A 24,199-nucleotide genomic window follows, 5' to 3' on the forward strand; every position below is an offset into this window, starting at 1 on the left:
CTTTACCTCAGTTACGATTCTTACGGGGGGCCTGTGTAAGGTGTCGCCCCAGGACCCCAGGTCCTAGAAGTCCGAGACCTGAGCCTGACCTGTTAGATATTTGGAGCCAGTGGATGCTGCCTGGAACTTGGGCTGTGGGGTGGCACTGCCCCCTAGTGTCTGATAGTTCCAATTCCTCCCCTACTGCCAGCCCCCCAGGGACCACAGCCACACACCAGGTTGTAGAGTTAATAAAATCTCTTCCGAGCCAGCGGGTTGCAGCCAGAGCTGCCAACAAGTCCAGAGGCGTTGCCTTGGGTTCAAGTGCCCCCGAGGCTGTTGCTCAGTCAGCTTCCAGAGCTTCCCACCACTGCCGGGAGCTACCAGAGCCCCAGCCACCCCCCACCCTCCCTCCCTCCCAGGCCCCAGGGCCTGACCCTGATATTTGGGACAAGGTGCTGGGGACGTAGACAAAATGTAATGATGTGCAGAAGCCCAAGTGGAGAGTCACATCTCGGTCTCAGCCAACAGACTGTCACCGAGTCCTGAAGTCATGAGCACCATCTGAGAGCTGGGATCTGTGGAAGGGCAGAGGGGTGTTCAGACCGCCATTCATTCCACCAGGGACACAAATCTGGTGAGAGACAGCCTAGGTTTCCCACACCCACTCTCCCTGGTCCCGGGCCTCTTCCAGATCTGGCTCTGATCAACCCTCGGGGCTCTTACCACTGGGGCACATCCAGGAGCTGCTGCTCCTCTGGTGGGCAGCAGGCTCCCGCCCTCTCTCTCGTTCCTGGGTGTCGCCAGCCCCTCCCGCCACCTCCTCCTCCTCCTCTCCCTCTGAGAGGAGGTCACAGATCTGTTGCTGCAGCTCTGGGCTAATGCTGTTCTCAGCCAACACCAGGCTCCGCAAAGCCGTGGGGTAATTTTCTACCATGTCCAGCAGGGTCTGAGGTGGGGGAAGAATGCGGAAGAGGAGGAACACAGTTAAGGCGGCTTCACACTCCAGCCTGCCACCCCTTCAGTATGTCCACAGACACGTGAGCTCCCCTGCACCCCCACCTCGAGCCCATACCCAGACATGAAAACTTCTCACCTGAGCTGACTGGTTGGTGAGCCCTGTGCCCTCCAAGTCTAGGACTTCTAAGGTGCGGCTGGAGGCCACAGCTACAGCCAGCATCCCTGCCACATGGTCACCTGGGGAGGCAGCACACATGCACAGTCACCTGCAGTCGTGAGCGGGCCTGCTAACCCTTCCTCCCCACAGCCTCCCCAGTGTCCTAACAACCCTAGATCCCACCCCCGCGCCAGCAAATGCTGACAGTTGGTAGGTGGCCAATAGGGGGGCACTGTGGCCAGTGAACCGATGAAGCAAGCCAGGCCCAGGGGTGGTGATGGATACTTTGATGCACCTGTTGGTCATTTGGTCCTCCACATAAGCGGCTTCTCTGCTATCTTCCAGATCCCCCTTCCTTCCCCACCCCCCACCGTGGTGGGGTTACCATGACAACCAAAGGGTCCTGAACTGGAGCTCTTGGATGGGGATGGGGTGGTGAGACTCGCAGGGGGCTTCCTTGAGCCTCACCCAGGGGGTTGTAGTCCAGATTGAGGACGCGGACCTGGGAGCTGTGGGCCACAGCAATCGCGAGGCGGCTCCAGCCCTTAGGGGTGATGCCAGGGTTGGCACTCAGCGTTAGCTCCTTCAAGCCTGGGCAGAATCGAAGGGAGAAACCAGGATGGAGTCTGTTCCTCTTCAAGCCCCTCCCCTGCCCTGGATCTCTGGGGTTTCCCTGGTGGCAGAGAGCCACCCTACCCCCACCACAGAGCTCCAGGGCCATTTGAGACACATGCCTTCCTTGTCCACTGCAGCCTGGATGCCTGAGTCTCTGTTCTGCTGAGGCCCCAATCCATCTCCTTCCTGAGAGGATTTAAAACACATTCTCACCCACATTCAGAGCCCTCAGCTTTGGACCACACCCCCTGCTCTCTGCACCTGGTTTTTTCATCAAGGCCATACCAGCCCATGCCCTCAGCAGGGCCTCTCTCTCACCTGACTTGGCTCCATCTGGGGGGAGGAGGCCACAGATGAGGTTGATGGCTTCATCACCCAGCATGCAGTCCCCCAGGTCCAGAGCCACAAGGGCAGGGTGGAGGGCCAGGGCTGGGTTCAGCAAGGCCAGCCCTGCATCTGTCAGGGGACTCCCATGTAGGCTGAGGGGGTGAGACCAGAGAGCAAAGGTCACTGCAGTCATCAGCCCTATCTGTAAGGGAAGGATCCCCTTCCCTTATGTGAGCCCTAAAGGTGAGAAGGATACCTGTCATAGCACTTGGGAGAGGCCCTGGGGAGGGAGAAAGAAAATTCTAGATTCTAAAGGAATACAGGTAGAAGGGGAATTTGGCTTCTTTTCTAGGTTAGGGATTGAGATCCAGGACAGAGCACAGAAGAGTGTGGTGGGTTGGTGGGTTGGGATTCTTCAGTGGGCAAATGTAGGGGCAGGGGTCTAATCCCCAGCAGAGTTCCTTCTTGAGACCTGAGGAGCTGCTCCCAAGAAGTCAAGGCCGGTGATTAGGTGGGGAGGTACACGTGCCCTGCCAGAAAGGGGTGGGTATCCCATCGCATTTGGGGTGGGGCTGCGGGTGCAAAGCCCGGAGGTAAGGGATGTGCTAGGAGGGGGTCGTGGAGGCATGGGCAGAGGGATGGGGAGGTGGTGTACAGGGGTGAGAAGGCAGGCTGGTGCAGAGACAGCTACAGGAAGGTGTGTGGAGGAACAGGCGGTGGCAGGGGGCGTGTGAAGAGGGATGCAGTGCCCGGGACCCCCTTGCGAGGGAGCGCACTCACAAGAGGGACTGGATGGAGCGGTTGGTCCGCAGCGCCTCTGCCAGCTGCTTGATGCGGCTGGGACTGGACACGACGCCTAGGTTAAGGTTGAGCTGCGCCAGGGACGTGGCCCCGGCCAGGGCCCGGCAGATGCGGCCGAAGTCGCGGTCGCAGAGGCGGCAGCCGCGCAGTGAGAGCAGGCGCACGGCGTTGTCGCGCAGGCCGCGGCAGATGTCCCGCACCTCGGCGCCTGACAGCGGTTCCCCCGAAATCTGGATGGAGCTGGGCAGCATCGTACCCACGGCTGGGCCTCCGGGGCCGGGGCGCGGGCCGCGGCCGAGGTTGGCGGGGCCGAGGGCGGGGTCGCGGCTGGGGTCGGGGCCTGGGCTTGGGTCGCGGACGGAGCGGGGGCAGAGGCGGTGGCAGAGGTGCAGGCGGCTGCGGCGGCTGCGGCGGGGGCGGGGGCGGCGGCTGCGGCGGCGGCGAAGGCGAAGAGCTTCGGGGCCCGCGGAGGTTGCGGAGGCGCTGAGGTCGCCGGCTGGGCTGAGACCGCGCGGCGCTGGGGTCGGGGCGGACCGTGCCGTCCGTGTCTGGGAGACGGGCCGGAGCGCGCGGTCCGGGGCCAGGCGGGCGCTGCTTCGCGCTTGTCCTCGTTCCTCGCGGTCGCTGCGGCGGCTTAGGGGCCTCGGTTCAGGTCATGCGGGACCCGCTTCGGCTCGGAGGCCGCATCTGCTCTCTCCCTTCCTGCAGCCCGGCTCCCCTACCGCCCCGCTGGGAGAGCCCGAAGCGGGCGGGCGGGCAGCGGGCAGCGGGCAGCCGGCGGCGGGCGGCAGCACCGGCTGGGGCTGCGGCTCCTGCGCCTGAGCGGGCGGTGGGTTCCCATGGCAACGGTCGCGTCACCGCCGCTCGCCCCGCCCCCTGCCCGGCCTAGGCCACGCGGCCCCGGGTTTGCGCACACCGGGAGCTCTGGAGCGGTGGGGCCGCTCTTCCCCTGGGCGTGGGCCCGAACACCACTCGGAAAGTAGGTAGTAGGGTTCAGGCCTGGGAGGAGCAGGGGGTGTGGCAGGGAGAAGGCAGTCACGTCACGTGGAGGTGGCATTTGGGACTGTTACCAGCTGCTTCTGCCCATTCCGCCGTCGTTCCTTCTCTCTAAGGGCCAGACCCTCGGTGTCTTCGCCTGCATCTTGTGCCCGCCCTCCCATCCAGTTTGGAGACCCCCACGACCCCGTAATCCGGGCCTCGCCCGCCCTCCTTGACGAGCGGCGCCGCGCACGTTGAAGAGGGGCGGGGCGGCAGGTGAGCACTTCCCCTCGCCCCTCGCCAAGATGGCTGCTCCGCAGCGGAGGCCTCGGGGGCCACGGGCAGAGGTGGTCGTAGCTGCCAGGCACACGGGCACCCTGAAGGGTCCCTGGGCCAGGTGAGCCTCAAGTAGGTGCAGGGTGCTGGTGCCACCCCTTCCCCAGATGCTGACGTCAGTAACCGAGCCTCTCCGTACCTGTGACATTGGGGTAGCCCAATTAAAGGGCGTGCTAGATTCGGCGACCAGGAGTGGTGACAGCTGTTAAGTGGGCTGGAACTTTCAAGAAGAGTACACTGCAGAGGGTGCACAGTGCTGTTCTGTTCGCACTCTGTCCACATAACGGCATGTCACCTGAGTTACCTGAGGCCCCATGTTACCTGATCCACACCATCACCAAGTGGACAAAGTGCCCCCAACGTGGGGCCACATAGGGCAAATGAAGGGCACATCTTTCTTGCCTTTTACTAGGAGGGAAAGATGCTGACCCAGATTAACTCGGGTAAAGGTTAAAAAAAAAAAAATAAGCATAGTAAAGGGAGGTCGACAATTCTATTTCATTAACCACCTGATTTAACTCGTTAAGTAGAGCCGATTAAATGGATGGTGGGGTGGATGGTGCTATGCTTGGGGTGCTGGTTGTTTTTAGGAACGAATAGCACTCCTGAAAAGGACAGAAGAAACCGATGGCTTTGTTCCTCTGGCCCCAGTATAACCAGCACAAAGCCAAGTTTGGCTTCAAATGTGAGCTCCCACAGGAAAATTATCCCTAGGCAATGGGCCAGGTACATAAGAACCTTGTAATTACATGGGGTTGAACTGAAGTTTTTGACCAATTGTCACTGCTCCATTGGTGTCCCGAGTGAGGCTGAGCCCACTCAAGCTGGGTGCACTCCTCCATCAGACTTAATGGTTCCTGTGTCTGAGGCCTCCCTGCTGCTCCATGGGTCAGGTGTCCCCTGCCCTCAGGGGCAGGTTCCAGGTTCAGTCACTGCTTTCAATGTAGTCTGGGCTGTCCCACCATCATCCTGCCTGGATGAGGGTATAAAAGAGAGAACACGTGCCATTACCACCAGTGACAGAAAAGCAGCAAAGTGTATAGGAAGTAGGGTGGCAGGGAGGACCACTGGAATGGCAGCTGCAGTTCCAAACTTCAATCAATATTTTAATTACCAAGTCTATATTTAGCAAGACACCGTGGGAGAGTTAAAGAGGAAGGAAGGAGTAGGTGGAGAGAGGGCCTCAGAGGAGCTGACCCACTTTCTGCCCTGGCTGCAGAGCCCTGCAGTCCTGGCCAGGGGTTCCTGGCCTTGTGCCCTTCAGAAGCCCCGAGAGGCATCAGGGAGTTGCTTAAGTGGCTACAGCTCTGAGGCAGCTGCAGACCCCATCAAAAAGACACATGTCATCAATACTGTTCTTTAATCTTCCTCTGCTCCGAAGATGGGGGGAGAGGGGGCCGGCCAAGGGTTTCAGGTGGGGTCAGTGTGACTGCAGGGTCACCATAACAGCCTTGGCTGTGGCATTGAGCACGGTGGCAGGAAGCCTAGCAGCAGGGAGCGCGGCAGGGATGTCTCTGGGGACCCTCTGCATAGGCGGGATGTTGGGGCCCTCCAGCGTGTCCAGGATCCCTGAAAGGAGGAGAATGGAAGGTGAGAGTTGGCTCGACCCTGCCCGAGGAAGCTGTTCCCTTCCCCCACATTCAGGCCCTCCTGTCACTTACCCTCTACCACCTTGTGGTAGGCAAAATGCAGATAGAGCAGGAAAAGCATGTGTAGGGCGGCCAGGGTGCCACAGAGGAGCAGCCGCTGTGTGGGGCCCACAGTCCGTGACACCAACACTGCCACCTAGGGCCACAGGAATACAGCTCAGAGGGCCTAGCTTCAAAGTGAGCAGTGTGGAGAAGACACTCCTACCCAGAGCAGAACCACTTTTGGGCTCTTAGCCATTTGGAGCCCTTTGTGGGGCTCAGCCCAAGGTCTGGGCGGTTTTCCCTAACTCCCTGGGAGGTTAGCCCACCCTTGGCAACCTCTTGCCCAGCTTACCATGCGTAGAGTAGACAGTCCACCCACCAGCAACCAGAAGAGGTAGAAGAGGGCATGGAGGTGGATGTTATAGGTGATGAACAGGACAATGCAGTGCCCAAAGAGGCCATAGCCCTAGGAAAGAAAATGGTGGGGAGGAAAATCACTCAGGCCGGGCTGGCCTCTGAGCTCTCATGGAGACTCTGAGAAATAAATGATCTACTGGCCAGCTCATCCCATTCCAGGCCCTGGGGCCCTAGGACAGATGCAGAGCAAGGCCTGGCTGCTCTTTTTAAGACCACCCTTGCCCACCACCATGCTGGACTCCTTACCAGCAATGCCAGCATCTGGAGCATGGTGATCTGGGCGTTGCACAGGTAGGCGAGGAAGTAAATGAAAGACGAGACACCCAGCCAGTAGCCGAAGCAGGTGCCAATGGCTGTACCCATCAGGGTGCCCTCCCGCTGTGGAGTGAAGGCTCTGCTTAGTCCTGGGAGGCCTCTGGACTCAGCCTCACCTAGGGCTTTCCTCAGGGGCTGCTTCTACCTCACTCCATCGTGGGCAGCTTTCAACTTAGTTCAGCCACCCCCCAAAGTCCTTTGTCCTGCTTACAATAATGGTGTCAGATGTCTTCATCCCATGGAGGAGGATGGCAACCAGCGTGAAGACCAGCATGAGAGGTCCATAGAGTTCACCTGCGATTTTCTGTCAATATACCAACTCATTCAGGCTGGAGGGTACAATGGCTCTTCTGTTTATGTCTTCCTTGGCTTTGCCTGGTGGCCCCACCCTCTGCCCTCATGCCTCCCCCAGCTCTTCCAGACATGCTACCTTGGGTATTCACCTGGGGGAAGTTGACCATCTTGATAGGGATCATGGACTCCAGGAGCCTGGGAGAAGAGGGGAGAGGAGAGATGAGTAGCCCTAGGCTATGAAGTTCTGGAGGGCCTGAATCTTATTACATCTCTAACTCCAGAGAACATGCTAGATGGCAAAGGGAAAAGAGGGTAGTAAAGACAGACAAGGAATGAGAAAATAACTTCCTTGTCCCTAAAAATGCTCCCAGGAAGGACATCCTTCGGATACTGTGCTAACATGCAGAAGCAATATGGAGAACTCAGAAAGCCCACCTGGGCCTTGTGAGAGGGCTTGGCGATTTACCTATTTGACCTGCTCCCCTTTAAAGACAGGCAAACCTCAGCAGAGAATGCCAAGAATTCAGGGCTGTGATGATGAAGCCCTGGGAGAGGTTTAGAGGGAAAGGTTTACTGGAGGGAACCAGTGTGTCTCCTGCATCTTCCTGCTTACCAATTTCTCCAGGCACCACTGAACATCGTCTCGGAAAGTACATGTGAACTGGTATGAAAACTCCACACAGAAGGAATGAAAGTACAAGTCACTTCTGCCCACTTCTTAGGTGGCCAACTTTTAATAATACCTTGGATTGTGGCTTCATTTTACTTCCTTTGGAAAACCTATCCTGTCCCACCCTCTACCTACTCTGGGTCAGGTGTCCCTTCTGGGTGTTCCATCAGAGCAAATAAATGCTCTATTGTAACTGCACTCGAAGGCAAGGCTCCCAGCTATCTTCACCCTCTGTCTTCAATGAGACCTAAGTATTACAGGGTCCAGCACAGAGCAAATGCTTAATAAATGGCTGCTAAGTGGTACTGGGTATTTGATAAATATTGCTTAAAGGATGAACAAAAGATCCAAACCAAAATTAGATCCACTTCTTGAAAAGTCATTCAAAACTATGTGCTGATATTGTGGTTCAGAGACTGTTCTGGTGGTGGGAATAAAAAAAATAAATTAAATAAAACTGAGCTTGTTTCTGAGGTCTCTGGGGAGACTGACCCGGAATCAGCATCACCCAAGTGTCACCTGTTAGAGGAAAGCACAGAGTTCTGTAGGAACACCAGGAGAGGACAAACTGGGAATGGGGTTGAGGAATGGGGGACAGAGGTGACATCTGAGCTAGGTGTTGAGAGAAGAAGAGTAGTTTGCTACACAAGGAAGAGGAGGAAGGCAATGTGTTATCACCATGTCCTGTTCTGTGACTGGTAAGACATACAGTGTAGCTGGGGTACAGGTGCAATGATGAGGGCTGGTGGGGCCATGAAGAGGGGAGCCTAAGGGCTTGGTATCTGGTTGTGGTTTGGATGAAGGATTAGGTGTTAGGAGAAGGATCCTCACCTGCTTCGCACCTGGGCAGGCTCCACATCAAAGTAGGGTCTCAGGATGTCGATGTTGGCGTACAAGCTGAAGGCCCTGGAGGCTTGTCTCTTCCCTGCCTGCCACATCTGAAGTAAGGAAGACAGAAGTGGGGTGGGTTGGGATTGTGAGACCCTAGACTATAGTCCCCGTTGCTTATTTTCCATTGGATTTCTACATGGTTCTATGGGGTCAGACAACGTGGGGTGAGCTTCAACACAACTTCAGAACTTGCGGCCTGCCTAGGCATACTTTTCCACCTGCTAGGGATCCAGTCTTGCTTACCTGATCAGCCACCTGCCGGCTCAGCTGTCCCTTGAAGCCCTTCATGCCCAGGAACTCCCCATCCTCCTCTTCCGCAGCAGCTGCATCGGCATCTACTTCTTCCTCGCGCAGGCGCTGATGCAACTCACCCATGTCCTCGAAGCTGGAGCCTGAGGTATCATCCATGTTCTCCATGTCAATCACAGCTGAGCCTCCACCCTGTGAAGACAATGGCTTCTGGAGTGCAAGATCTTTCTGCTCCACCTGTACGTCCTCCTATTGGTCGCAGGGTTTGGGACTTTGTTAGTCCACTGCTGGGGGTATGGCTTGGAATCGCCATAGATCAGGCCGCTCTCTTTCCCTCATTTGCTCTCAGAATGCTTGGTTGTCTGGTTCTCTTTTCTAGCCTGGGAAACCCATTCCCTGTCTTGCATATATGTCTTTCTGCTACCTTCCCAGTTAAATTCTCAGAGGGCTGCAAAAGTACCCATTTCCTTTGTCTTTTCCAACCCCCAAACCAGGCTGTGCACACAGCATGGTTTTAGCCAGTGCCAGTGAATACCGCCCGCTCCCTCGCCATGCCTGACCCCGATCGGCCAACACAAACTTGTCTGGAAAGCAAGAGCAGCGGGGCGCAGAGAGCTGAGGCCCTCTGGCTGGACCTTTCAGGTCGGCACTAGTCCCACAGACTTTCGTGTATACCAAGATCCAAAGGAGGGAACAAGTGTTGCAAATGGAACAGATTTCCAAGCTCCGAGGGAGAGTCTCCACGACACCTCAGGGCGATTGCCAGCCCCGGGGCTGGTAGCAGCCGGAGCCTTGGGGCGATTACCTGGATGTTTTCTTCGAACCCTCCCCATTCCGGACCAGCCCCGCTTCGGGCGCCGCCGGCCGGCGCCGCTATAGTTGCCATGTCCCTCGAGGGCTCCCGTCACTGAAGCCCGCGCTAGTCCAGCGCGCGGAGGAGTGGGAGAGACGCGGGCCTGAAGGAGGGAGATGTCCAGGGGCGAGAAAGAGAGGTGAGTTCAACCGGAACGCAAAAAGGAGAAACCCGGATGTTTAGCCAAAACTTCCGGAAGCTGGGGACGTGGACGGAGTCTGGGCAGAGTCTCGCGATACTTAGATCCCGGGTGCGTTGCCACGGAGACGGAGGTGGGGGACGCGGGCGCCAGTTTGCTGCCCTAGTCACGTGGAGGGGTTGAAGATGGCGGCTGCTCAGGCGGTGGAAGAAATGCGGACCCGCGTGGTTCTAGGAGAGTTCGGGGTTCGCAATGTAAGCCCATGGCCTTGAACTCGGGAAGGAAAATGAGAGTGAGACAGGGATGGGGTGGGGTTGGGCGGGCTTGCCCTACCTGCCCTTTCGCAGACTCCCGTCTTTTTGCTCTAGGTTCATACCACTGACTTTCCTGGTAACTATTCGGGTTATGATGATGCCTGGGACCAAGACCGCTTCGAGAAGGTACGTGGATTTGGAGAGGGCGTTAAGAACCGACCGTGTATCTGGGCAGCCCGTGCCTCAGAAGCAGCCCTTGTGGTATGCTCCGTTCCTAAAACGTTTGAGCAATGTGCTAAGGCGCTTCGTGTACACGGTTTCTGCCCTGTTCGAGGAGCAAGATGTTTAGTCTTGTGGGAGAAGAACGTACGTAAGTGATTCCAGTGTAATGCGGTAAAGGCCTGTGATAGAGATAAGGACAACCGGGGATGGGGTGATCCCACAAAGGCACTTAATCCAGAAGGGGAATGGGGTTGGGGGCAGCGGTATGGAAGATTTACTTCCTGAAGAAGATGACATCTGGATTGAGCCCTGATGAGTAGAATCTGACAACAGGGAAGGGTGAGGAGGGACTAAGACTAGAAGCGAAATTATAAAGGCTTTGTGAACTGTGTTCCAGGAACGTCCAAGCAGTTTATTATTGCTAGAATGTAAAATGGGGAGCATGAGTGGTAGGCAAGATTGAAGTGCATCTTAGACCCTGTAAGTAATAGGGAGTTTTTGAAGAGCTCTGAAGTGGACATGATCTGCAGCCTAAATGATTGGGACAGAACGAGTTGAAGATCCAATAGGGCAGTCAGATTTGTGACAGAATTGCATAGAGGAACTGAGGTTGAAAACATGAACTAAGATTGTAATCAGGAAAATAGAGCAAAAGGGATATAGAAGGTAAGTTTGATAATTGCTTTGGTGTGGGCTTTGAGGAGGAAATATAAAAGGACCTAATTTGAGGAGCTGCTTTGATGGCTGGTGGTGTCATTTACTGATGAGAAATAGATCTAGGGGAAGGGAATGATGCTGCATTTAAGTTTCCTGTATATGGAGAAGTTTAGCAGGCTAGTACTAGGTGTGTTTGAAATGAGATCAGAAGTGAGATATAATTTGGGGTTTTTTAGTATATGTGGTTGTTAAAACCATGAGTGTGATTGAGGTCATCTTGGAGACAGAAAAACCTGGGAAATAGTGACATTGGTGAAGTGGGTAGAAGAAAGTGAATTTAGAAGGATTCGTCAGAGAAGGAGGAAGAGAACCAGAAGATTGGTACTCAAAAGTCAAGGCAGAGTTAGAAAATGAAGGGATTCTATCAATGCTGAATGCAGCAGAGAAGTCTAGTAGGATAAGGATTGAGTAATGTCAACTCCATTAAGCAGTATGGAAGCCTGTTCTCTAGTAGAATAGTTTCTGAGGATAGTTGGGCTGGAAGCCACATTACAGAGAATTTTACATAAGTAGAGGATGAAAACAGGGAAACTTTTCAAGAGCCTAATAAGGGATTGGGGGAGAAAGGAACATTTATCAGGGACACCTGGTCAAAGGGAGGTTCTTGGGTGAATGCGAATGTTAATACACTGGGAGGAATGTCCAGGGGGGAAGGTGTTGACTCCAGAGAGCAGGCTTCATTTAGTGCTTTTTCTGTCCCCGCAGAATTTTCGTGTGGATGTAGTGCACTTGGATGAAAACTCATTGGAGTTTGACATGGTGGGAATTGATGCAGCCATTGCCAATGCTTTTCGGCGCATTTTATTAGCTGAGGTATTTATTTTGGTGACAAAGGTGGAGTTGCGTGGGAAACTGTGCCATCACCATACTTGTAGAATTGTCTCAAGGTGCCCCTTTCCTTTAGTTTTCTTGCAGTTTTGCTGAGCATTCCTCATAAACTTTTTACTAAGCAATTCTTCTTTTAGGAAGAGGTCCCCCTGTCAGGAAGTGGGAGTAAATGGGGAATCTGTAGGGTCTTTGTTGGAGAACGATTCTGTTTTCTTGGGCAGGTGCCAACCATGGCTGTGGAAAAGGTCCTGGTGTACAACAACACGTCCATTGTCCAGGATGAGATCCTTGCTCATCGCTTGGGGCTCATTCCCATTCATGCTGATCCCCGTCTTTTTGAATATCGGAACCAAGGTGAGAGAGAAAATGAAATTTTGGGAAAATGGGAGCAGCTCTCTTCTGAAGTAGATTCTGGAGTCGTACTGCCTGTGTTCAAATCCTGGATTGATTACTGTATAACCTCGAGCACGTTACTGATCTTGTGGTGTGTATCTGTTCTTATCTGTGTGAACACTTGCCCTTGCCTACTGTAACTTGTCCGGAAGACTAAATGATAAATTGAAGTTAATGCACTCAGCATAGTGCCTAGCACCCAAATGTTCACTAGTTCTTTAACAGCTTCTACTTTCTCCCTTTGTGCAGGAGATGAAGAAGGTACAGAGATAGATACTCTACAGTTTCGGCTTCAGGTCAGGTGCACTCGGAACCCCCATGCTGCTAAAGATTCCTCTGACCCCAATGAACTCTATGTGAACCATAAAGGTAAGTAGTGGTAGGGCAAGCAAGAGGCCCACTTCTTGGTAGGTGCTGGTTTTAAGGAGTGAGGCTTTTCTGACGTGCTTCTTTCCCCAGTGTACACCAGGCACATGACATGGGTGCCCCTGGGGAATCAGGCTGACCTCTTCCCAGAGGGCACGATCAGACCAGTGCATGATGATATTCTCATCGCTCAGCTACGGCCTGGCCAGGAGATTGACTTACTCATGCACTGTGTCAAGGGCATTGGTAAGAACTTTGTTGGCTGTCCTGGGCAGAGTGGTTTGATTACAGTGGAGTGAGGTGTGACTGAAGGGCTCAGCTGAGATGTCCTGACAAGGAGCAAGCTGGTGGGCCTCTGCCGTTAGGGGTTTGTAGAATGTGAAGGTTTCCCCCCGGGCTGTTTTATTCTCTTCCCTCCAGGCAAGGATCATGCCAAGTTTTCACCTGTGGCAACAGCCAGTTACAGGCTTCTGCCAGACATCACCCTGCTTGAGCCTGTGGAAGGGGATGCAGCGGAGGAGCTGAGGCGGTGCTTCTCGCCTGGTGTTATTGAGGTGCAGGAAGTCCAAGGTATGACATTTGGGATACCCGTTCAGGTCAGGACCTGAACTTTACTGTGAAGGTAGCATAAGTGAAAGCTCTGGGCTCGTGTATTTAGAACACGGTTTGTTTTCACTAGGTAAAAAGGTGGCCAGAGTTGCCAATCCCCGGCTAGATACCTTCAGCAGAGAAGTGTTCCGGAACGAGAAGCTAAAGAAGGTTGTACGACTTGCTCGAGTTCGGGACCACTATATCTGTGAGTCTCAGGTTGGGGGCATAGGGTGAAGTGGGGCAGGTCTTTGGTGCTGCCGCTTCTTTGTAGAGTCCAGATGTAGAATCTGCGTAGCTTAATATGGGAGCTTTTGCGAGCCCTGCCTGAGCTGAAGTGTCTCTTTGGTTTCCAGTTTCTGTCGAGTCAACAGGGGTGTTGCCGCCAGAGGTGCTAGTGAGTGAAGCCATCAAGGTACTGATGGGGAAGTGCCAACGGTTCTTGGATGAACTAGATGCAGTTCAGATGGACTGAGGTTTGCATGGGACTTACCGGCATGGCTGTGCTTGGATACTCAAGTATCCTAGCTGAAGATTTTGGGTCCTGACTTGCTGGTCACAGGACTGCTAGAGTCCAGTGTGACTGCAGGTCCTGGGTTTTCTGGGACAATCCCAGCCTTATTTTCAGTCAATACATTTTGTTAAATGTGCCACAAAATGTGACTTCCTGCCTTTGTAAGGCCTTAATGTAAATAAACTCACATCCAAATAAAAAATCTTTTTGCCAGAGACTACTTCTGGAGTTTTAGCCCCAATATATGGGGCCTCACCTTAGAAGAGGTTTGGCATTATTTGGCACTTAGGAACACAGGGTTCGGGTGTTACTGCAGGTCAGGGCCAAGTCCTCTGAAGCCTCATCAGAGATACCAGGGGTGTCTGGGAGGCTCAGTTGAATGTCTGATTCTTGGTTTTGGTTCAGGTCCTGATGCCAGGGTTGTGGGATCAGGCCCCGCGTTGAGCTCTGTGCTGAGGGTGGAGCCAGCTTAAGATTCTCTCCCCTCCTCTGCCCTTCTCACCTGCTCACACGCTCAGGTAAAACAAAACCAAAAAACCTACCAAATTGAGGTGGTCTTTGGGGGCTCAGCCAGACCACAGAAAATTGTTTGCGCCACTTAATCCATTTCCTAGATTACTACAAGTTTCTGAGGAAAGGGGGTGGTCCGTACCCATCAAGTCACATGGCTATCATGTGTCACACAAGGAGGGATGGGTACCTAGCTGCCTCAGTTGGTAGAGCATGCCACTCTCGTTCTCAGGATTGTAAGTTCATGCCCCATGTTGGGTGTAGAGGCTACTTAAAAATAAAATCTTTTAGGGGCGCCTGGGTGGTTCAGTTGGTTAAGCATCTGACTTCCACTCAGGTCGTGATCTCACAGTTTGTGAGTTCAAGCCCCGCATCAGGCTCTGTGATGACAGCTCAGAGCCTGGAGCTGCTTTGGATTCTGTGTCTCCCTCTCTCTCAGAAATAAATAATAGAACATTAAAAAAAAAAAAATCTTTTAAAAAAAGTGACACAAGGAACAGCAGCAGTTCCATTTGGACAGTCCCTCAGAGTCCAGTCTAGTGGCCACAGAAAACACTGGGAGAGCGGTATGGGCTGCTTGGTCTGGGTCTGTCAGGAATAGAGGTCTTTTTCTGGCTGGCATGCTGTTTGAGAAAGCTTGACAGCAGGCTCATGGTCACAGTTCTTTCTGTCCAGTCCCTTTAGCAGAATGCTCCGGAGCAATGACCCTAGAGTATGTCACTGGTTTGAAAAAGGCAGATGGGGACCTTTCTGTATGAAACTGAGATTTTTACTGACATGCAGATGTGCTTTAGAGTTAATGTTTCTACAAAAAGGTTCTATAAACAATAGAAAACTTCTAGCATGAAGTCACAGGATGTTAAAAATACTACAGCACAATAAATACAACTGTGCCCTCCACAGCCCCAACCATAGAGAGGAGTAGGCAGCCATCAAGTTTGGAGGGAAACATGCTTTGAGATGGCCTTCATAGTCAACAGGAAGCAGCCCAAAGCACCACCCGGAAAGAGGGCATGGGGCAAACCTGTGCCATAGAAACAGCTACATAGAACTTCCAAGTCCCATTTCCCCAGGTTGGCCTCTTTCCGACCCTGCCCAGGGACCACCAGCTCACAGGTGGAGCTTGAGCCCAGGCTGTTCTGCACAGTCCTTACCAAAACTGTTATCAGTGGACTGGATTGAGGACAGGTCTCTGTACAGAATGCAGACATACTCTATATGATTTCTGTATAAATGAAGCCTGTATATGGCCAGTAGTGACCTCAAGGCTAGGGTCTTGCATTCACATCCCCTCTGCTTACAGGGCCATCTAGTGACCTTGAGAACAGAGTGGAGCCTCACAATACAGGTTATGACAGGAAGGCATATTTTTTCTTCTGGAAATGGTCCATGAGAGAAGTGACCAGGGACCCAAAAGACCAGGAGATTTTTGAAGGCACCTGGACTCAACTAGTCCTAGGAGAGAAGACCAGTGGCTTTGCCAGCTGCTTGTCACAGACATAGCCTAGCTGGTGTGCATTATCCTCAGATGCCAATGGCATCACGTGACACTAGATAGGGTACTGTGGCTCTTATGCCTGAGTGGACCCTGGGGCTGGGGAACCCACACTGAGGGACTGTGTAGGGAATATGTATGAGCTCTATAAGGGGATGCCAGAAAGTACTCCAGAGAGTGGCCCAGCGCTGGTCCCTGATGGTACCACACTTGACACTGCCTAGCAGTAGTCTGTACCATGGATCCCATCAGGTGACCAGATTCTTGCTCAAAACAGAAAGGAAACTGGCCAGATTCAGTTCAGCACTCAGCACCTGACCCAGACATGCCCCTGAGGGATGGGGAAGGTTTTCCACCAGCCCAGCAGCAAAGGGACTCAGTGGGACTTGCAGTGGCCCAGGCGAAACTCTGGCGTAAGTAGTGCGGGACCAAGCCCTTGTGCAAGCCCCGCTAGTCTCAGTGTTGGGTGTAGCACCCCTAGTGACCCCTCTACACAGGTGTATGGCTACATGGGGATGGGAGGGCTTGGGGAGTAGGGCCAGTCTGCTCTAGCTTTTCTTTCTTAGAAAAGGTGAAACTCCAAGTAGAATGATGGGAGATCTAGACAGAATGGTGTGAGCGCAAACTCCCTTTCTTGATACCTTAGGTATCATTACTTGTGCCTTGCACAGAGCCCACTCTCTCCAGCTCCAGACCTGGATTTCTCTCCAGGCTGCCAATGGTGGAAAGTGAAGTGGCGGTGGAGAGGGGCCTAGAGATTAGCTATGAAGGGGAAGAAGAGATGACAATAAAGGCCAAGGAACAATGCCCAAAAGTTTGATTCAGGGTTCAAAGATGGTGGCCAGGCCGCCCTCCTCGTTGTCCAGCACCTCCGTCTCCAGCATTGGCTTTGTTTTTTTGAAAAGTGAGGGAAGATTCTTAATGTGGACTTCTTTGCGGAACTGTTCTCCTAAGGGTTTCTGTGGAAAACAAAGGAAAAGAATTGATGCTGGGCCCCGAGTAGTGGGTTGTTTCAAAGATTATGACTACAGCTGGTGTCCGGTCTGCCTGTATACATGGTCTAAGAAGACCACTAGGGTAGGTCAAGCTGGTTGGGAGCACCAGGGAAGGCGCAAGACCTACCCCGATGCAGCCAGCAATGAGGCGTTTGAATTGGTCCTTCCGGCGCTTGTCCGCCACTTTCTGCAGAGAGGGGTTCAACAGCTTGCAGTCAAACTGGTCCAGAGAGTCCTTCTGTATGTCCGGGATCTGCTCCATCACAGCTCTTATCTCCAGGTACCTGGGACGCTGTGGAGTGGGGATATAAAACCACTCAATGGGGTAGGTTGGGCTTTGCCACCTTTCCTATGACCCCACCACACCCACCTCTTCGGGCAGCTGTCTACTTTTATGAAGGCCCAACTGCCTGGGAGCAGGCCCCTCAACATGAAGCTGCAGCCAGCCCTGCTCTGTGCTTTCTGCACTCACCAGTGCCTCGTATATCTGGAAGGCCAGGTGGACCAGGGAAGCCATGCAGCCGTCGTGCTGCCCGTGCGTCTGTAAGCCCTTCAGCACGCTGGTGAAAAGCCATGTAACAGCATCTGCGAGCAGTGTCCCCGACAGCACCTGGGGACACAGCTGTGCTCAGGGCCAAAGGATTACTCTCTGAAAGCCCCAGCAACCCGATTCTTCCAACTGATTCAGTCAATCCTCATGACCCCAGCCTTTCATAAGGAGTGAGAAGGGGTGAATAACCATACTTGTTTGAGCAGAGGCCAGCAGAGCTGTGTGGTCGTCCTCTGACAGGACAGAGTATCCTTCCAAGCAAGGGAATTGAAGGCTGTAATTAATAGCGCCGTACAAACATCCTAGCAGAAAAGGATGAAGGATTACAATGAGAAAATTTACACATTAATTTTCTGAATATTCCTATACATGAGGAGCTGGGATTTTAACAGGTGAGGAGGAACATGACAAAAATAGCAACTGAGGACAAACTTACTTCCTCTCTGTGTATATCAAGCAGTCAAAAAGAAGAAAAAACCACCAATATAGAAGTGAAAACCAATGTGCAAGGAGACCAAGCTCAGGCCTGGGGGAGGCTGAACACCACAGTGTGCCCGTGTGTTTTTCTGAAAGCTTCTGCCCATGCTAGCATGGGAGACACCTTGACCTTTTCTACTGCTTTCTGGAGGCTTTAGGAACCAGGAAGTTAATAAAGCAGCATTAGCCCCCCAAAATTCTTTGATGGCATCACAGATTGAGAAAAGTGGAAACTGGTGCCATACCAGGAAAGGAGAAAAACACCACCTGTCCCCTCCACACACCTCATGCTTCATTAGACATTTGCCCAGGTCTGTAAGCTCCGCCATGGCTGAGGGGGCTACCTCTGTGGCCATCATCTCTTCATCTGTAAGCAGAGAGATATTAAGCTTCATCCTTTCAGAACAGAGAAGAGGATCCTGTTCTGATAGAAGTCCACCAAGTAAAGGAAACCTGAGTAACCTGGGCTGACTGGTAAGTAAGTAGTCCTGGACAGCCCCCCAACTTCATGGAAGGGTGTAGAAGCCCAGCTCATGGCAGGTCTAGAGACACATCTGGCTGCAGTCAGTTATGCATCCAACTTCCACTCAGGTCATGATCTCACGGTTCATGAGTTTGAGCCCTGTGTCAGGCTCTGTGCTGACAGCTCCGAGCCTGGAGCCTGCTTCAGATTCTGTGTCTCCCTCTCTCTCTGCCCCTCCCCCACTCACACTCTGTCTCTCTTAAAAAAATAAACAAAAAAAAAAAGAGAAAATAGTGGGAAACTCTGGACAGTTACTTAAAAATGAGGACCCCACTGTAGCAGACACCTAGTTACTGGGGATGTAACAGGAATAGGAAAAAGTCCCTTCCCTGATAGTTTACATTCTAATGAGGAAGACAGGTGACAAATGAACAAGTGAAATAAAATAATGTCAGGCAGTGATAAGTGCTATGAAGAAAAATAAAGCAAAGGAAGAATAAGCGTGGCTGGGTTGTTTTTTATGTTTTATTTATTTTTTGAGAGACAGAGAGAGGGAGAGAGGGAGAATGGGTGGGGGAGGGGCAGAAAGAGGGACAGAGGATCTGAAGCGGGTTCTGCGTGGACAGGCTGACAGCAGCGAGCCCAACATAGAGCTCGAACTCACAAATGACAAGATCATGACCTGAGCTGAAGTCGGATGCTCAACTGACTGAGCCACCCAGGCACCCCACTAGTTTTTATAGGTTGGTTATGGAACACCTCTCAGAGGTGACAACTGAGCAGAGTATCTGAATGAAGCAGGGGAACAGGCCACGTATACAGTTGGGAGGAAAATTATCCTAATAGAGGAAATAGCAAGTGCAAAAGCTCTGAGGTGGGAGTATGCCGGAGGAACACAGCAAAAGAGCCAACAGAGAGAAAAGCTAGATGTACATCTCACCCACCCCAAACTGCTAGTTCTACAGGAACTGACCTGGCTACAAAAGGGATGATATTTAGGAGTCTAAGGGCAGACCTCTGAGGGCCAAACAAGCTCACTTACCATCTCCATCTGTAGGGGGAGCAGTACCATGGTCAGCACCTTTCTTTGAAACACAGCATACCGCTAAAGCAAGAAAGTGGGGTTACTGGACTGAACAATAGCCACCTCAGGCCAATGAATTCCAAACGGTCTTCAGGCAGGTGAAGATGGGGGAAAGTGGGACACTGTCCAGGCACAAAATCACTTTTACCAGGAGAAACAGAGGTGTTTGACCAGACTGCTCTGGTCCCTCTTTAAGTTCAGCTAACTAGAGAGAAATTATAGGATTCTCGGAGAGTAAGTGACCAAAAGAGGAAGCCTGATACATCCTTGGTCTATTCTGGATCCCAAACAAATGAAATGACCAACAAAGAAAATTGGGCATCTTCATGTCTAAGAATTAAGAATTCTCCATATTCTGACAAAACTAGGAAGTTACCCCTACCATTAATCGAAATTCCTCTTGCTTTGCAATTCGTAGAATGTCCTTAAGTTGATTTGACTATCTGGTTTCTATCTAATTATTTCTTAATTAATTTGTCAGTATTGCTGTAAAACATGCCTTAAGGGAGTTGGGTGAGTGACCAGTTCTTCTTCTAGAAAAAGTCTTCTCTACTACCCCTAATTCCCATATGCCACTTACTGATTAGGTCCATGACTTCTCGGGTTAACATCCTCACCAGTTGTTCCTCTAACATCTCTTGAGACTCTGGGTTTTCATCTGCGGTCTCATCTTCTCCACTGCAGAAAAGCAGGGGGCCAAGTTCCATGGGAGTGCAAAAGGGAAGGTCAAGGAAAACAGTGACCTTAACCAGACCCTCTGTGCTCATTTCCTTCTCCTGGCTCCCTTTGGTCTACATTTCACACAAATGTTGGGAACGGACAGCAACGATCCACTGAGGAAGACATTATTTGACAATATCCAGTTGGATAGAGGTCCTGGATCAAAATCCAAAGTGGATAAGGATGTCTCAGTATCCTCCTAAGGCAGCTGAAGATGCCCCCTATGAAGACTTGACCTGAGTATGCCTAATGGTCACAGACAAGCCATCTACCATCCAGGCTGAGGATGACCATAACCTAGTGCTTTCTAGCCTTGAATGGCAGAACTTCCCCTTCCCACTGTCTCTCATCTCCCACCCCAAAGCTGGCTGCCAGTACTTCCACAGGAGGAGAGATGTTCCTTACCACAGCAGGCTCCTCTGGTTGATGACGTGCCATTTTTGGGAAAGCCTCTGGGAAAACAAAAGGGAAATAAATGGCAGTAGTGGTGAGGAGGTTGGAACACACAATATCTAAGTCCACTTCATGATTAGAATTAGCCAAGGATGATTCTAGATCTCAATGACAGAGCCCTGGGAGACCCCATAAGGTAAACAAAGTGACGAGGACAGTGTACGAAACACTTCTTTGCTTCAAAAGGATCAACAATACTATAGAATTCCCAGGTCTCTCTGGACACATCTGTTCTCCACCCAGCTGGTCCTCCTGCTTAATTTCACCATCAGGGAAACAGACCCAGGGGAAGCACTCCCCTGACCACCTCTCCTCAGTTAACAGGAGGTCAGGAGCAGAAGTGGAGTCTGCAGGTCTTCAAGGGCAACCAAACCAGTTTAGTTCTCGGGGGTGCTCAATCCACTGCAGCAAGGAAAGTCTGCTGGAGTGGGACAGCTGTGTGGCCATCTGGACAGAGCCAGGAAATACTTTCAGGAACTCCTGACTTGCAAGACGCATGAGAGGCCAACCTGCCCAAGAGGCCTCTTTGCTATCCTTTCTGACCGATCTCTTACCATGTGGAGGTAGGTGAAAAGAGGTCCAAGGATTGGAGACACCAGGGCTTCATAGTGCTCTGGGGGACAGAAGAGCACCAGAGGCTTCACAAAGACCCATGCCGCGGCAGGTTAAGAAGTTTTAGAACATGAGCACATACCCCTCCCATTCCAAGGCATCCCCTCACCTGCCAGGCTGGAAACCTGCCAGGCAGCAGGCTATGCCCTCGGGCAGAGTCAACCCCCAAAGGACCTGCAAGATGCCATGGACATTCTGTCTTAACAGGCAAAACTCTTCAAGCTCTTTTCCAGAAATCCCAGGCTGCCCATTATGGGCACTTATTTGCCTGGAAGGAAAAAAGAAGAGGGACACCTTCATAATAAACTCTCTTTTACCATTCTCCTTGTAACTTCTGGGAAGAGAGATACTCTCGAAAACAGAAAAGAGTCCAAATGAGAATGAAGTATGAGGAGGCACCTGACAGGATACAGAAAAGAGATAAAAGCTTTTATCTTTCACATTTCCAAGAAGTGGGATGGTCAAGATCTACCCCTCAGGAGAACACTTTCAAGACCCCTGGACTGTCTTCATATTTTTCCTGCCGTTTATATGAATCTTTTTGTCTGTTTAATGTGGTTATCACACGCATAGATAAAGGATTCCATCTATTCCACACTGCTCAGCTCTGCCTCCTCCGGTGTCTGACAGCTGTTCCTGTCTTCAATCTTCTGGCCCTCTGGGTTATCTAGGGACTTTGGAAAGGATATGAAGCATGGGTCTGAGTCGGTAGTCGGGAATATTGTTCAAGTTGACAAAGGCCGAGCTGAGGAGCTGAGTAGCAAGGTGCTCCACGGTGTAAAAGTCCTGCTGCATGGAAGGACCTGCCTTCCCTAGGATATGGAAACTGTAAGGGAAAAACCACAGCATTTACATCCCACATTTGTTATTATTAGCTCTGAATGCCCCAGGAATTTCTAGTCTACACTTCTCAGCTAGAAAAGAAACTGCATTTACTCCTTAAGAGAACTTAAGCTTAATCAGTAACACACCCCCACCCACCTTTAAGCTTAGATACTTGACAGATGTTTATTTATTTTGAGAGAGAGCACGAGAGCATGTGTGAGTGGGGGAGGGGCAGGGGGAAGGACGGAGGGAGGGAGGGAGGGAGAGAGGGAGAGAGAGAAAGAAAGAGAGAAAGAGAGAAAGAGAAAGAGAAAAAGAGAAAGAGAAGAGAAAGAGAAAATCCCAAGCAGGCTCTGTGCTGTCAGTGCAGAGCCTGACATGGGGCTCGATCCCATGAACCATGAGATGATGACTTGAACTGAAACCAAGAGTTGGATGCTCAACTGACTGAGCCACCTAGGTGCCCCGATGTAGCATCTTTTTAAAGACAGATGTTGGCACCCAAGAGCAACAATAGCAATCATTACTTCATAAGCAATATGGATTGTCAATGAAGATTCTCTTTTTGTTAGCTTGGCTGATTGGAGCGGTGGGTGACTAAGGACAATGCCTGGAGTGTGGTGTGCTACAGGAGGGCAAGTTACCTCCCCATCCTACAACCAGGACCCAAAGACAAAGTCCGGCTAGCTGCCTCCAGAGGCAGCCTGGGTGGCAGTCAGTCAAGTGTCCAAGTCTTGATTTCAGCTCAGGTCATGATCTCACCATTTTTGAGATCGAGCCCTGAGCTGGGCTCTGCACTTATAGTGTGGAACCTCCTTGGGGTTCTCTCCCTCTCTGTCCCTCCCCTGCTCATGCTCTCACAAAAAAAAGCAGCTATGAGTAGTGAGGGCTCTGAGAAAATGCATCACCACTCACTGTATCTTATACTGTGGTCTCATCATTTTATGCACTGGAAGCAGACAAGTTGGGCATAAAATCTCACTCAAGTCATGGCTAGGACTGAGGCACTATGACAATTATAAAAAAGCATACACGTGAAAGCCAGCCAGTTCATTTTGGTGTGACACTACAATCATTGGTCTCCTGTCAAATTCTTGCTTCATCTTACCTGTACACTAGAATTCTGCATCGAAAGTCCTATCCATGACATTCCTTTACTATGCATGTCTAAAAAGAAAATATGGAGGGGCGCCTTGGTGGCTCGGTTGGTTAAGTGTCCAACTTTGGCTCAGGTAATGATCTCACTTGTTTGTGAATTTGGGCCCCACATCGGGCTCTGTGCTGACAGCTCGGAGCCTAGAGCCTGCTTTGGATTCTTGTCACCTTCTCTCTCTGCCCCTCCCCCTCTCACACTCTGTCTCTCTCTCTCTCTCTCAAAAATAAACATTAAAAATTTTAAAAAGAAATAAAAAGAAATAAAAAGAAAATATGGGGAGATAGCGTCAGTTCCTTACCAGTTTTCATAGAGGGTGCAGAAGAAACGCTGCATTCTTTCCAAGACTGTTTTGTAGACAGGAGAGTCATTCAGTTCCAAGAGGGGCTGAGGTAATCCTACGGAGAAAGATGGGTCAGGAACATGCTGTTCTGCTGCCAAGGGTCTTACCTGCCAACACCCTACAGCAGGCAGATATGGTTTGGAAGTGGGGGTGAGAAGTGCTGTAAATGCAAAACAGCTGGCTGAGTCTTCTACCAGCTGGAGGTGCTAAGAGCTTCCCTCAAAGTGACTGTTACAACACTGTTTTGGTGGGGAAAGGTGGAAACTATTTAAGTATGCAGGACTTCAGACTAGACCTGGGCACTCCAACTTTTGCTGGGGGGTTTCTCCAGATGGGACTTCTACCAAAACACACAATGACAGCTCAAAATGATCTCTCCAAAAGCACTGGGAATGCCCTCTTCCCTTTTTCAGTTGTGGAACCTCTTTTTCAAGCAACATTTTAAGCAAAAGCCCAAGATATATAGCAGATCAAAATGATCTGATCATGAAACTAATGAAACCCAAAATGAAAACTAATCATAGTATAATTTAAGAGTTCTATAAGATCCAAAAGATCTATACATCCCATCAGAGACAGTTTTATATTTCAAGTCTTGCTCATGGCTGGAAGCTGCTAGAGGGGAACTGTTTGTCCATTCTAGTACGTTTTGGGTCACCATCTATTTCTACAACAGGAATTCCTGGCTTAGTTTGAATGGCTGACTGGAGGCGAGGGTGATGGGTGGTAAAGCGACAGCTACTTTTTAAATTGATTGCAAGATATTTCTTGGAAGTTCTTCTTTTTTTCCCCCTGTAATGTGGACCTTAATGCAGTGGTGCTACAGGAAATGATCCAGGACCATGTAGGCCGAGACAGACACAAGTTCCGGAAAGGCAAACTAACACCCTTCCTTTCATGAATGTCACGGCTGGGGAATGCTCACTGCTTAATCACAACTAGGCCCAGGCAGAGGTTATGGCTGGGAATGAAAAGATACTGTGGGGACTGTGATGGTGAGCCAGCATGAAGCTTTAGAAATGGGC

At 51.4% G+C, this 24,199-nt stretch overlaps 4 protein-coding genes across 5 annotated transcripts in view; 1 reads left to right on the forward strand and 3 right to left on the reverse strand.

Annotated features, from left to right (window-relative positions):
* Nucleotides 1-183: 183 nt before the first annotated feature.
* On the reverse strand, nucleotides 184-3,097 carry LRRC73 (leucine rich repeat containing 73). The gene is made up of 6 exons (XM_030315588.1): nucleotides 2,819-3,097; nucleotides 2,030-2,190; nucleotides 1,565-1,687; nucleotides 1,076-1,176; nucleotides 706-928; nucleotides 184-557 (listed from the first exon to the last, which is right to left on the reverse strand). The coding sequence occupies exons 1-6, from the start codon at nucleotides 3,088-3,090 to the stop codon at nucleotides 487-489; spliced, it is 951 nt and encodes a 316-aa protein (XP_030171448.1). The 5' UTR covers nucleotides 3,091-3,097; the 3' UTR covers nucleotides 184-486.
* Nucleotides 3,098-5,233: 2,136 nt separating this feature from the next.
* Nucleotides 5,234-9,652, reverse strand: YIPF3 (Yip1 domain family member 3). 2 transcript variants are annotated; one of them, XM_030315590.1, is made up of 9 exons: nucleotides 9,426-9,651; nucleotides 8,615-8,812; nucleotides 8,312-8,418; nucleotides 6,960-7,005; nucleotides 6,728-6,820; nucleotides 6,448-6,579; nucleotides 6,137-6,250; nucleotides 5,815-5,938; nucleotides 5,239-5,722 (listed from the first exon to the last, which is right to left on the reverse strand). In XM_030315590.1, exons 1-9 carry the CDS (start codon nucleotides 9,504-9,506, stop codon nucleotides 5,574-5,576), a joined length of 1,044 nt encoding a protein of 347 aa, XP_030171450.1. In that variant the 5' UTR covers nucleotides 9,507-9,651; the 3' UTR covers nucleotides 5,239-5,573. The 2 variants fall into 2 exon arrangements, with proteins under 2 accessions (XP_030171451.1, XP_030171450.1); XM_030315591.1 differs by lacking the exon at nucleotides 5,815-5,938 and having other exon boundaries at nucleotides 5,234-5,722; nucleotides 9,426-9,652.
* Nucleotides 9,653-9,777: 125 nt separating this feature from the next.
* POLR1C (RNA polymerase I and III subunit C) lies at nucleotides 9,778-13,711 on the forward strand. Its single transcript, XM_030315592.2, has 9 exons — nucleotides 9,778-9,866; nucleotides 9,981-10,052; nucleotides 11,511-11,618; nucleotides 11,855-11,987; nucleotides 12,276-12,395; nucleotides 12,486-12,638; nucleotides 12,813-12,962; nucleotides 13,072-13,188; nucleotides 13,337-13,711. Exons 1-9 carry the CDS (start codon nucleotides 9,798-9,800, stop codon nucleotides 13,453-13,455), a joined length of 1,041 nt encoding a protein of 346 aa, XP_030171452.1. The 5' UTR covers nucleotides 9,778-9,797; the 3' UTR covers nucleotides 13,456-13,711.
* A 1,040-nt stretch (nucleotides 13,712-14,751) lies between these two features.
* XPO5 (exportin 5) overlaps nucleotides 14,752-24,199 on the reverse strand; it is a 49,331-nt gene continuing 39,883 nt past the window's right edge. Inside the window, exons 22-32 of the mRNA XM_030315589.1 lie at nucleotides 23,133-23,229; nucleotides 21,543-21,679; nucleotides 20,796-20,893; nucleotides 20,194-20,240; nucleotides 19,649-19,746; nucleotides 19,027-19,089; nucleotides 17,806-17,888; nucleotides 17,239-17,346; nucleotides 16,967-17,104; nucleotides 16,622-16,786; nucleotides 14,752-16,458 (exon numbers count right to left, since the gene is read on the reverse strand). Coding sequence (XP_030171449.1) covers nucleotides 16,321-16,458; nucleotides 16,622-16,786; nucleotides 16,967-17,104; nucleotides 17,239-17,346; nucleotides 17,806-17,888; nucleotides 19,027-19,089; nucleotides 19,649-19,746; nucleotides 20,194-20,240; nucleotides 20,796-20,893; nucleotides 21,543-21,679; nucleotides 23,133-23,229 — 1,172 coding nt within the window. The 3' untranslated portion in view covers nucleotides 14,752-16,320. The remainder of the gene's footprint in view (nucleotides 16,459-16,621; nucleotides 16,787-16,966; nucleotides 17,105-17,238; nucleotides 17,347-17,805; nucleotides 17,889-19,026; nucleotides 19,090-19,648; nucleotides 19,747-20,193; nucleotides 20,241-20,795; nucleotides 20,894-21,542; nucleotides 21,680-23,132; nucleotides 23,230-24,199) is intronic.

Source organism: Lynx canadensis, chromosome B2 (assembly GCF_007474595.2).
Source record: "Lynx canadensis isolate LIC74 chromosome B2, mLynCan4.pri.v2, whole genome shotgun sequence".
Classification (NCBI taxonomy): Eukaryota; Metazoa; Chordata; class Mammalia; order Carnivora; family Felidae; genus Lynx; species Lynx canadensis.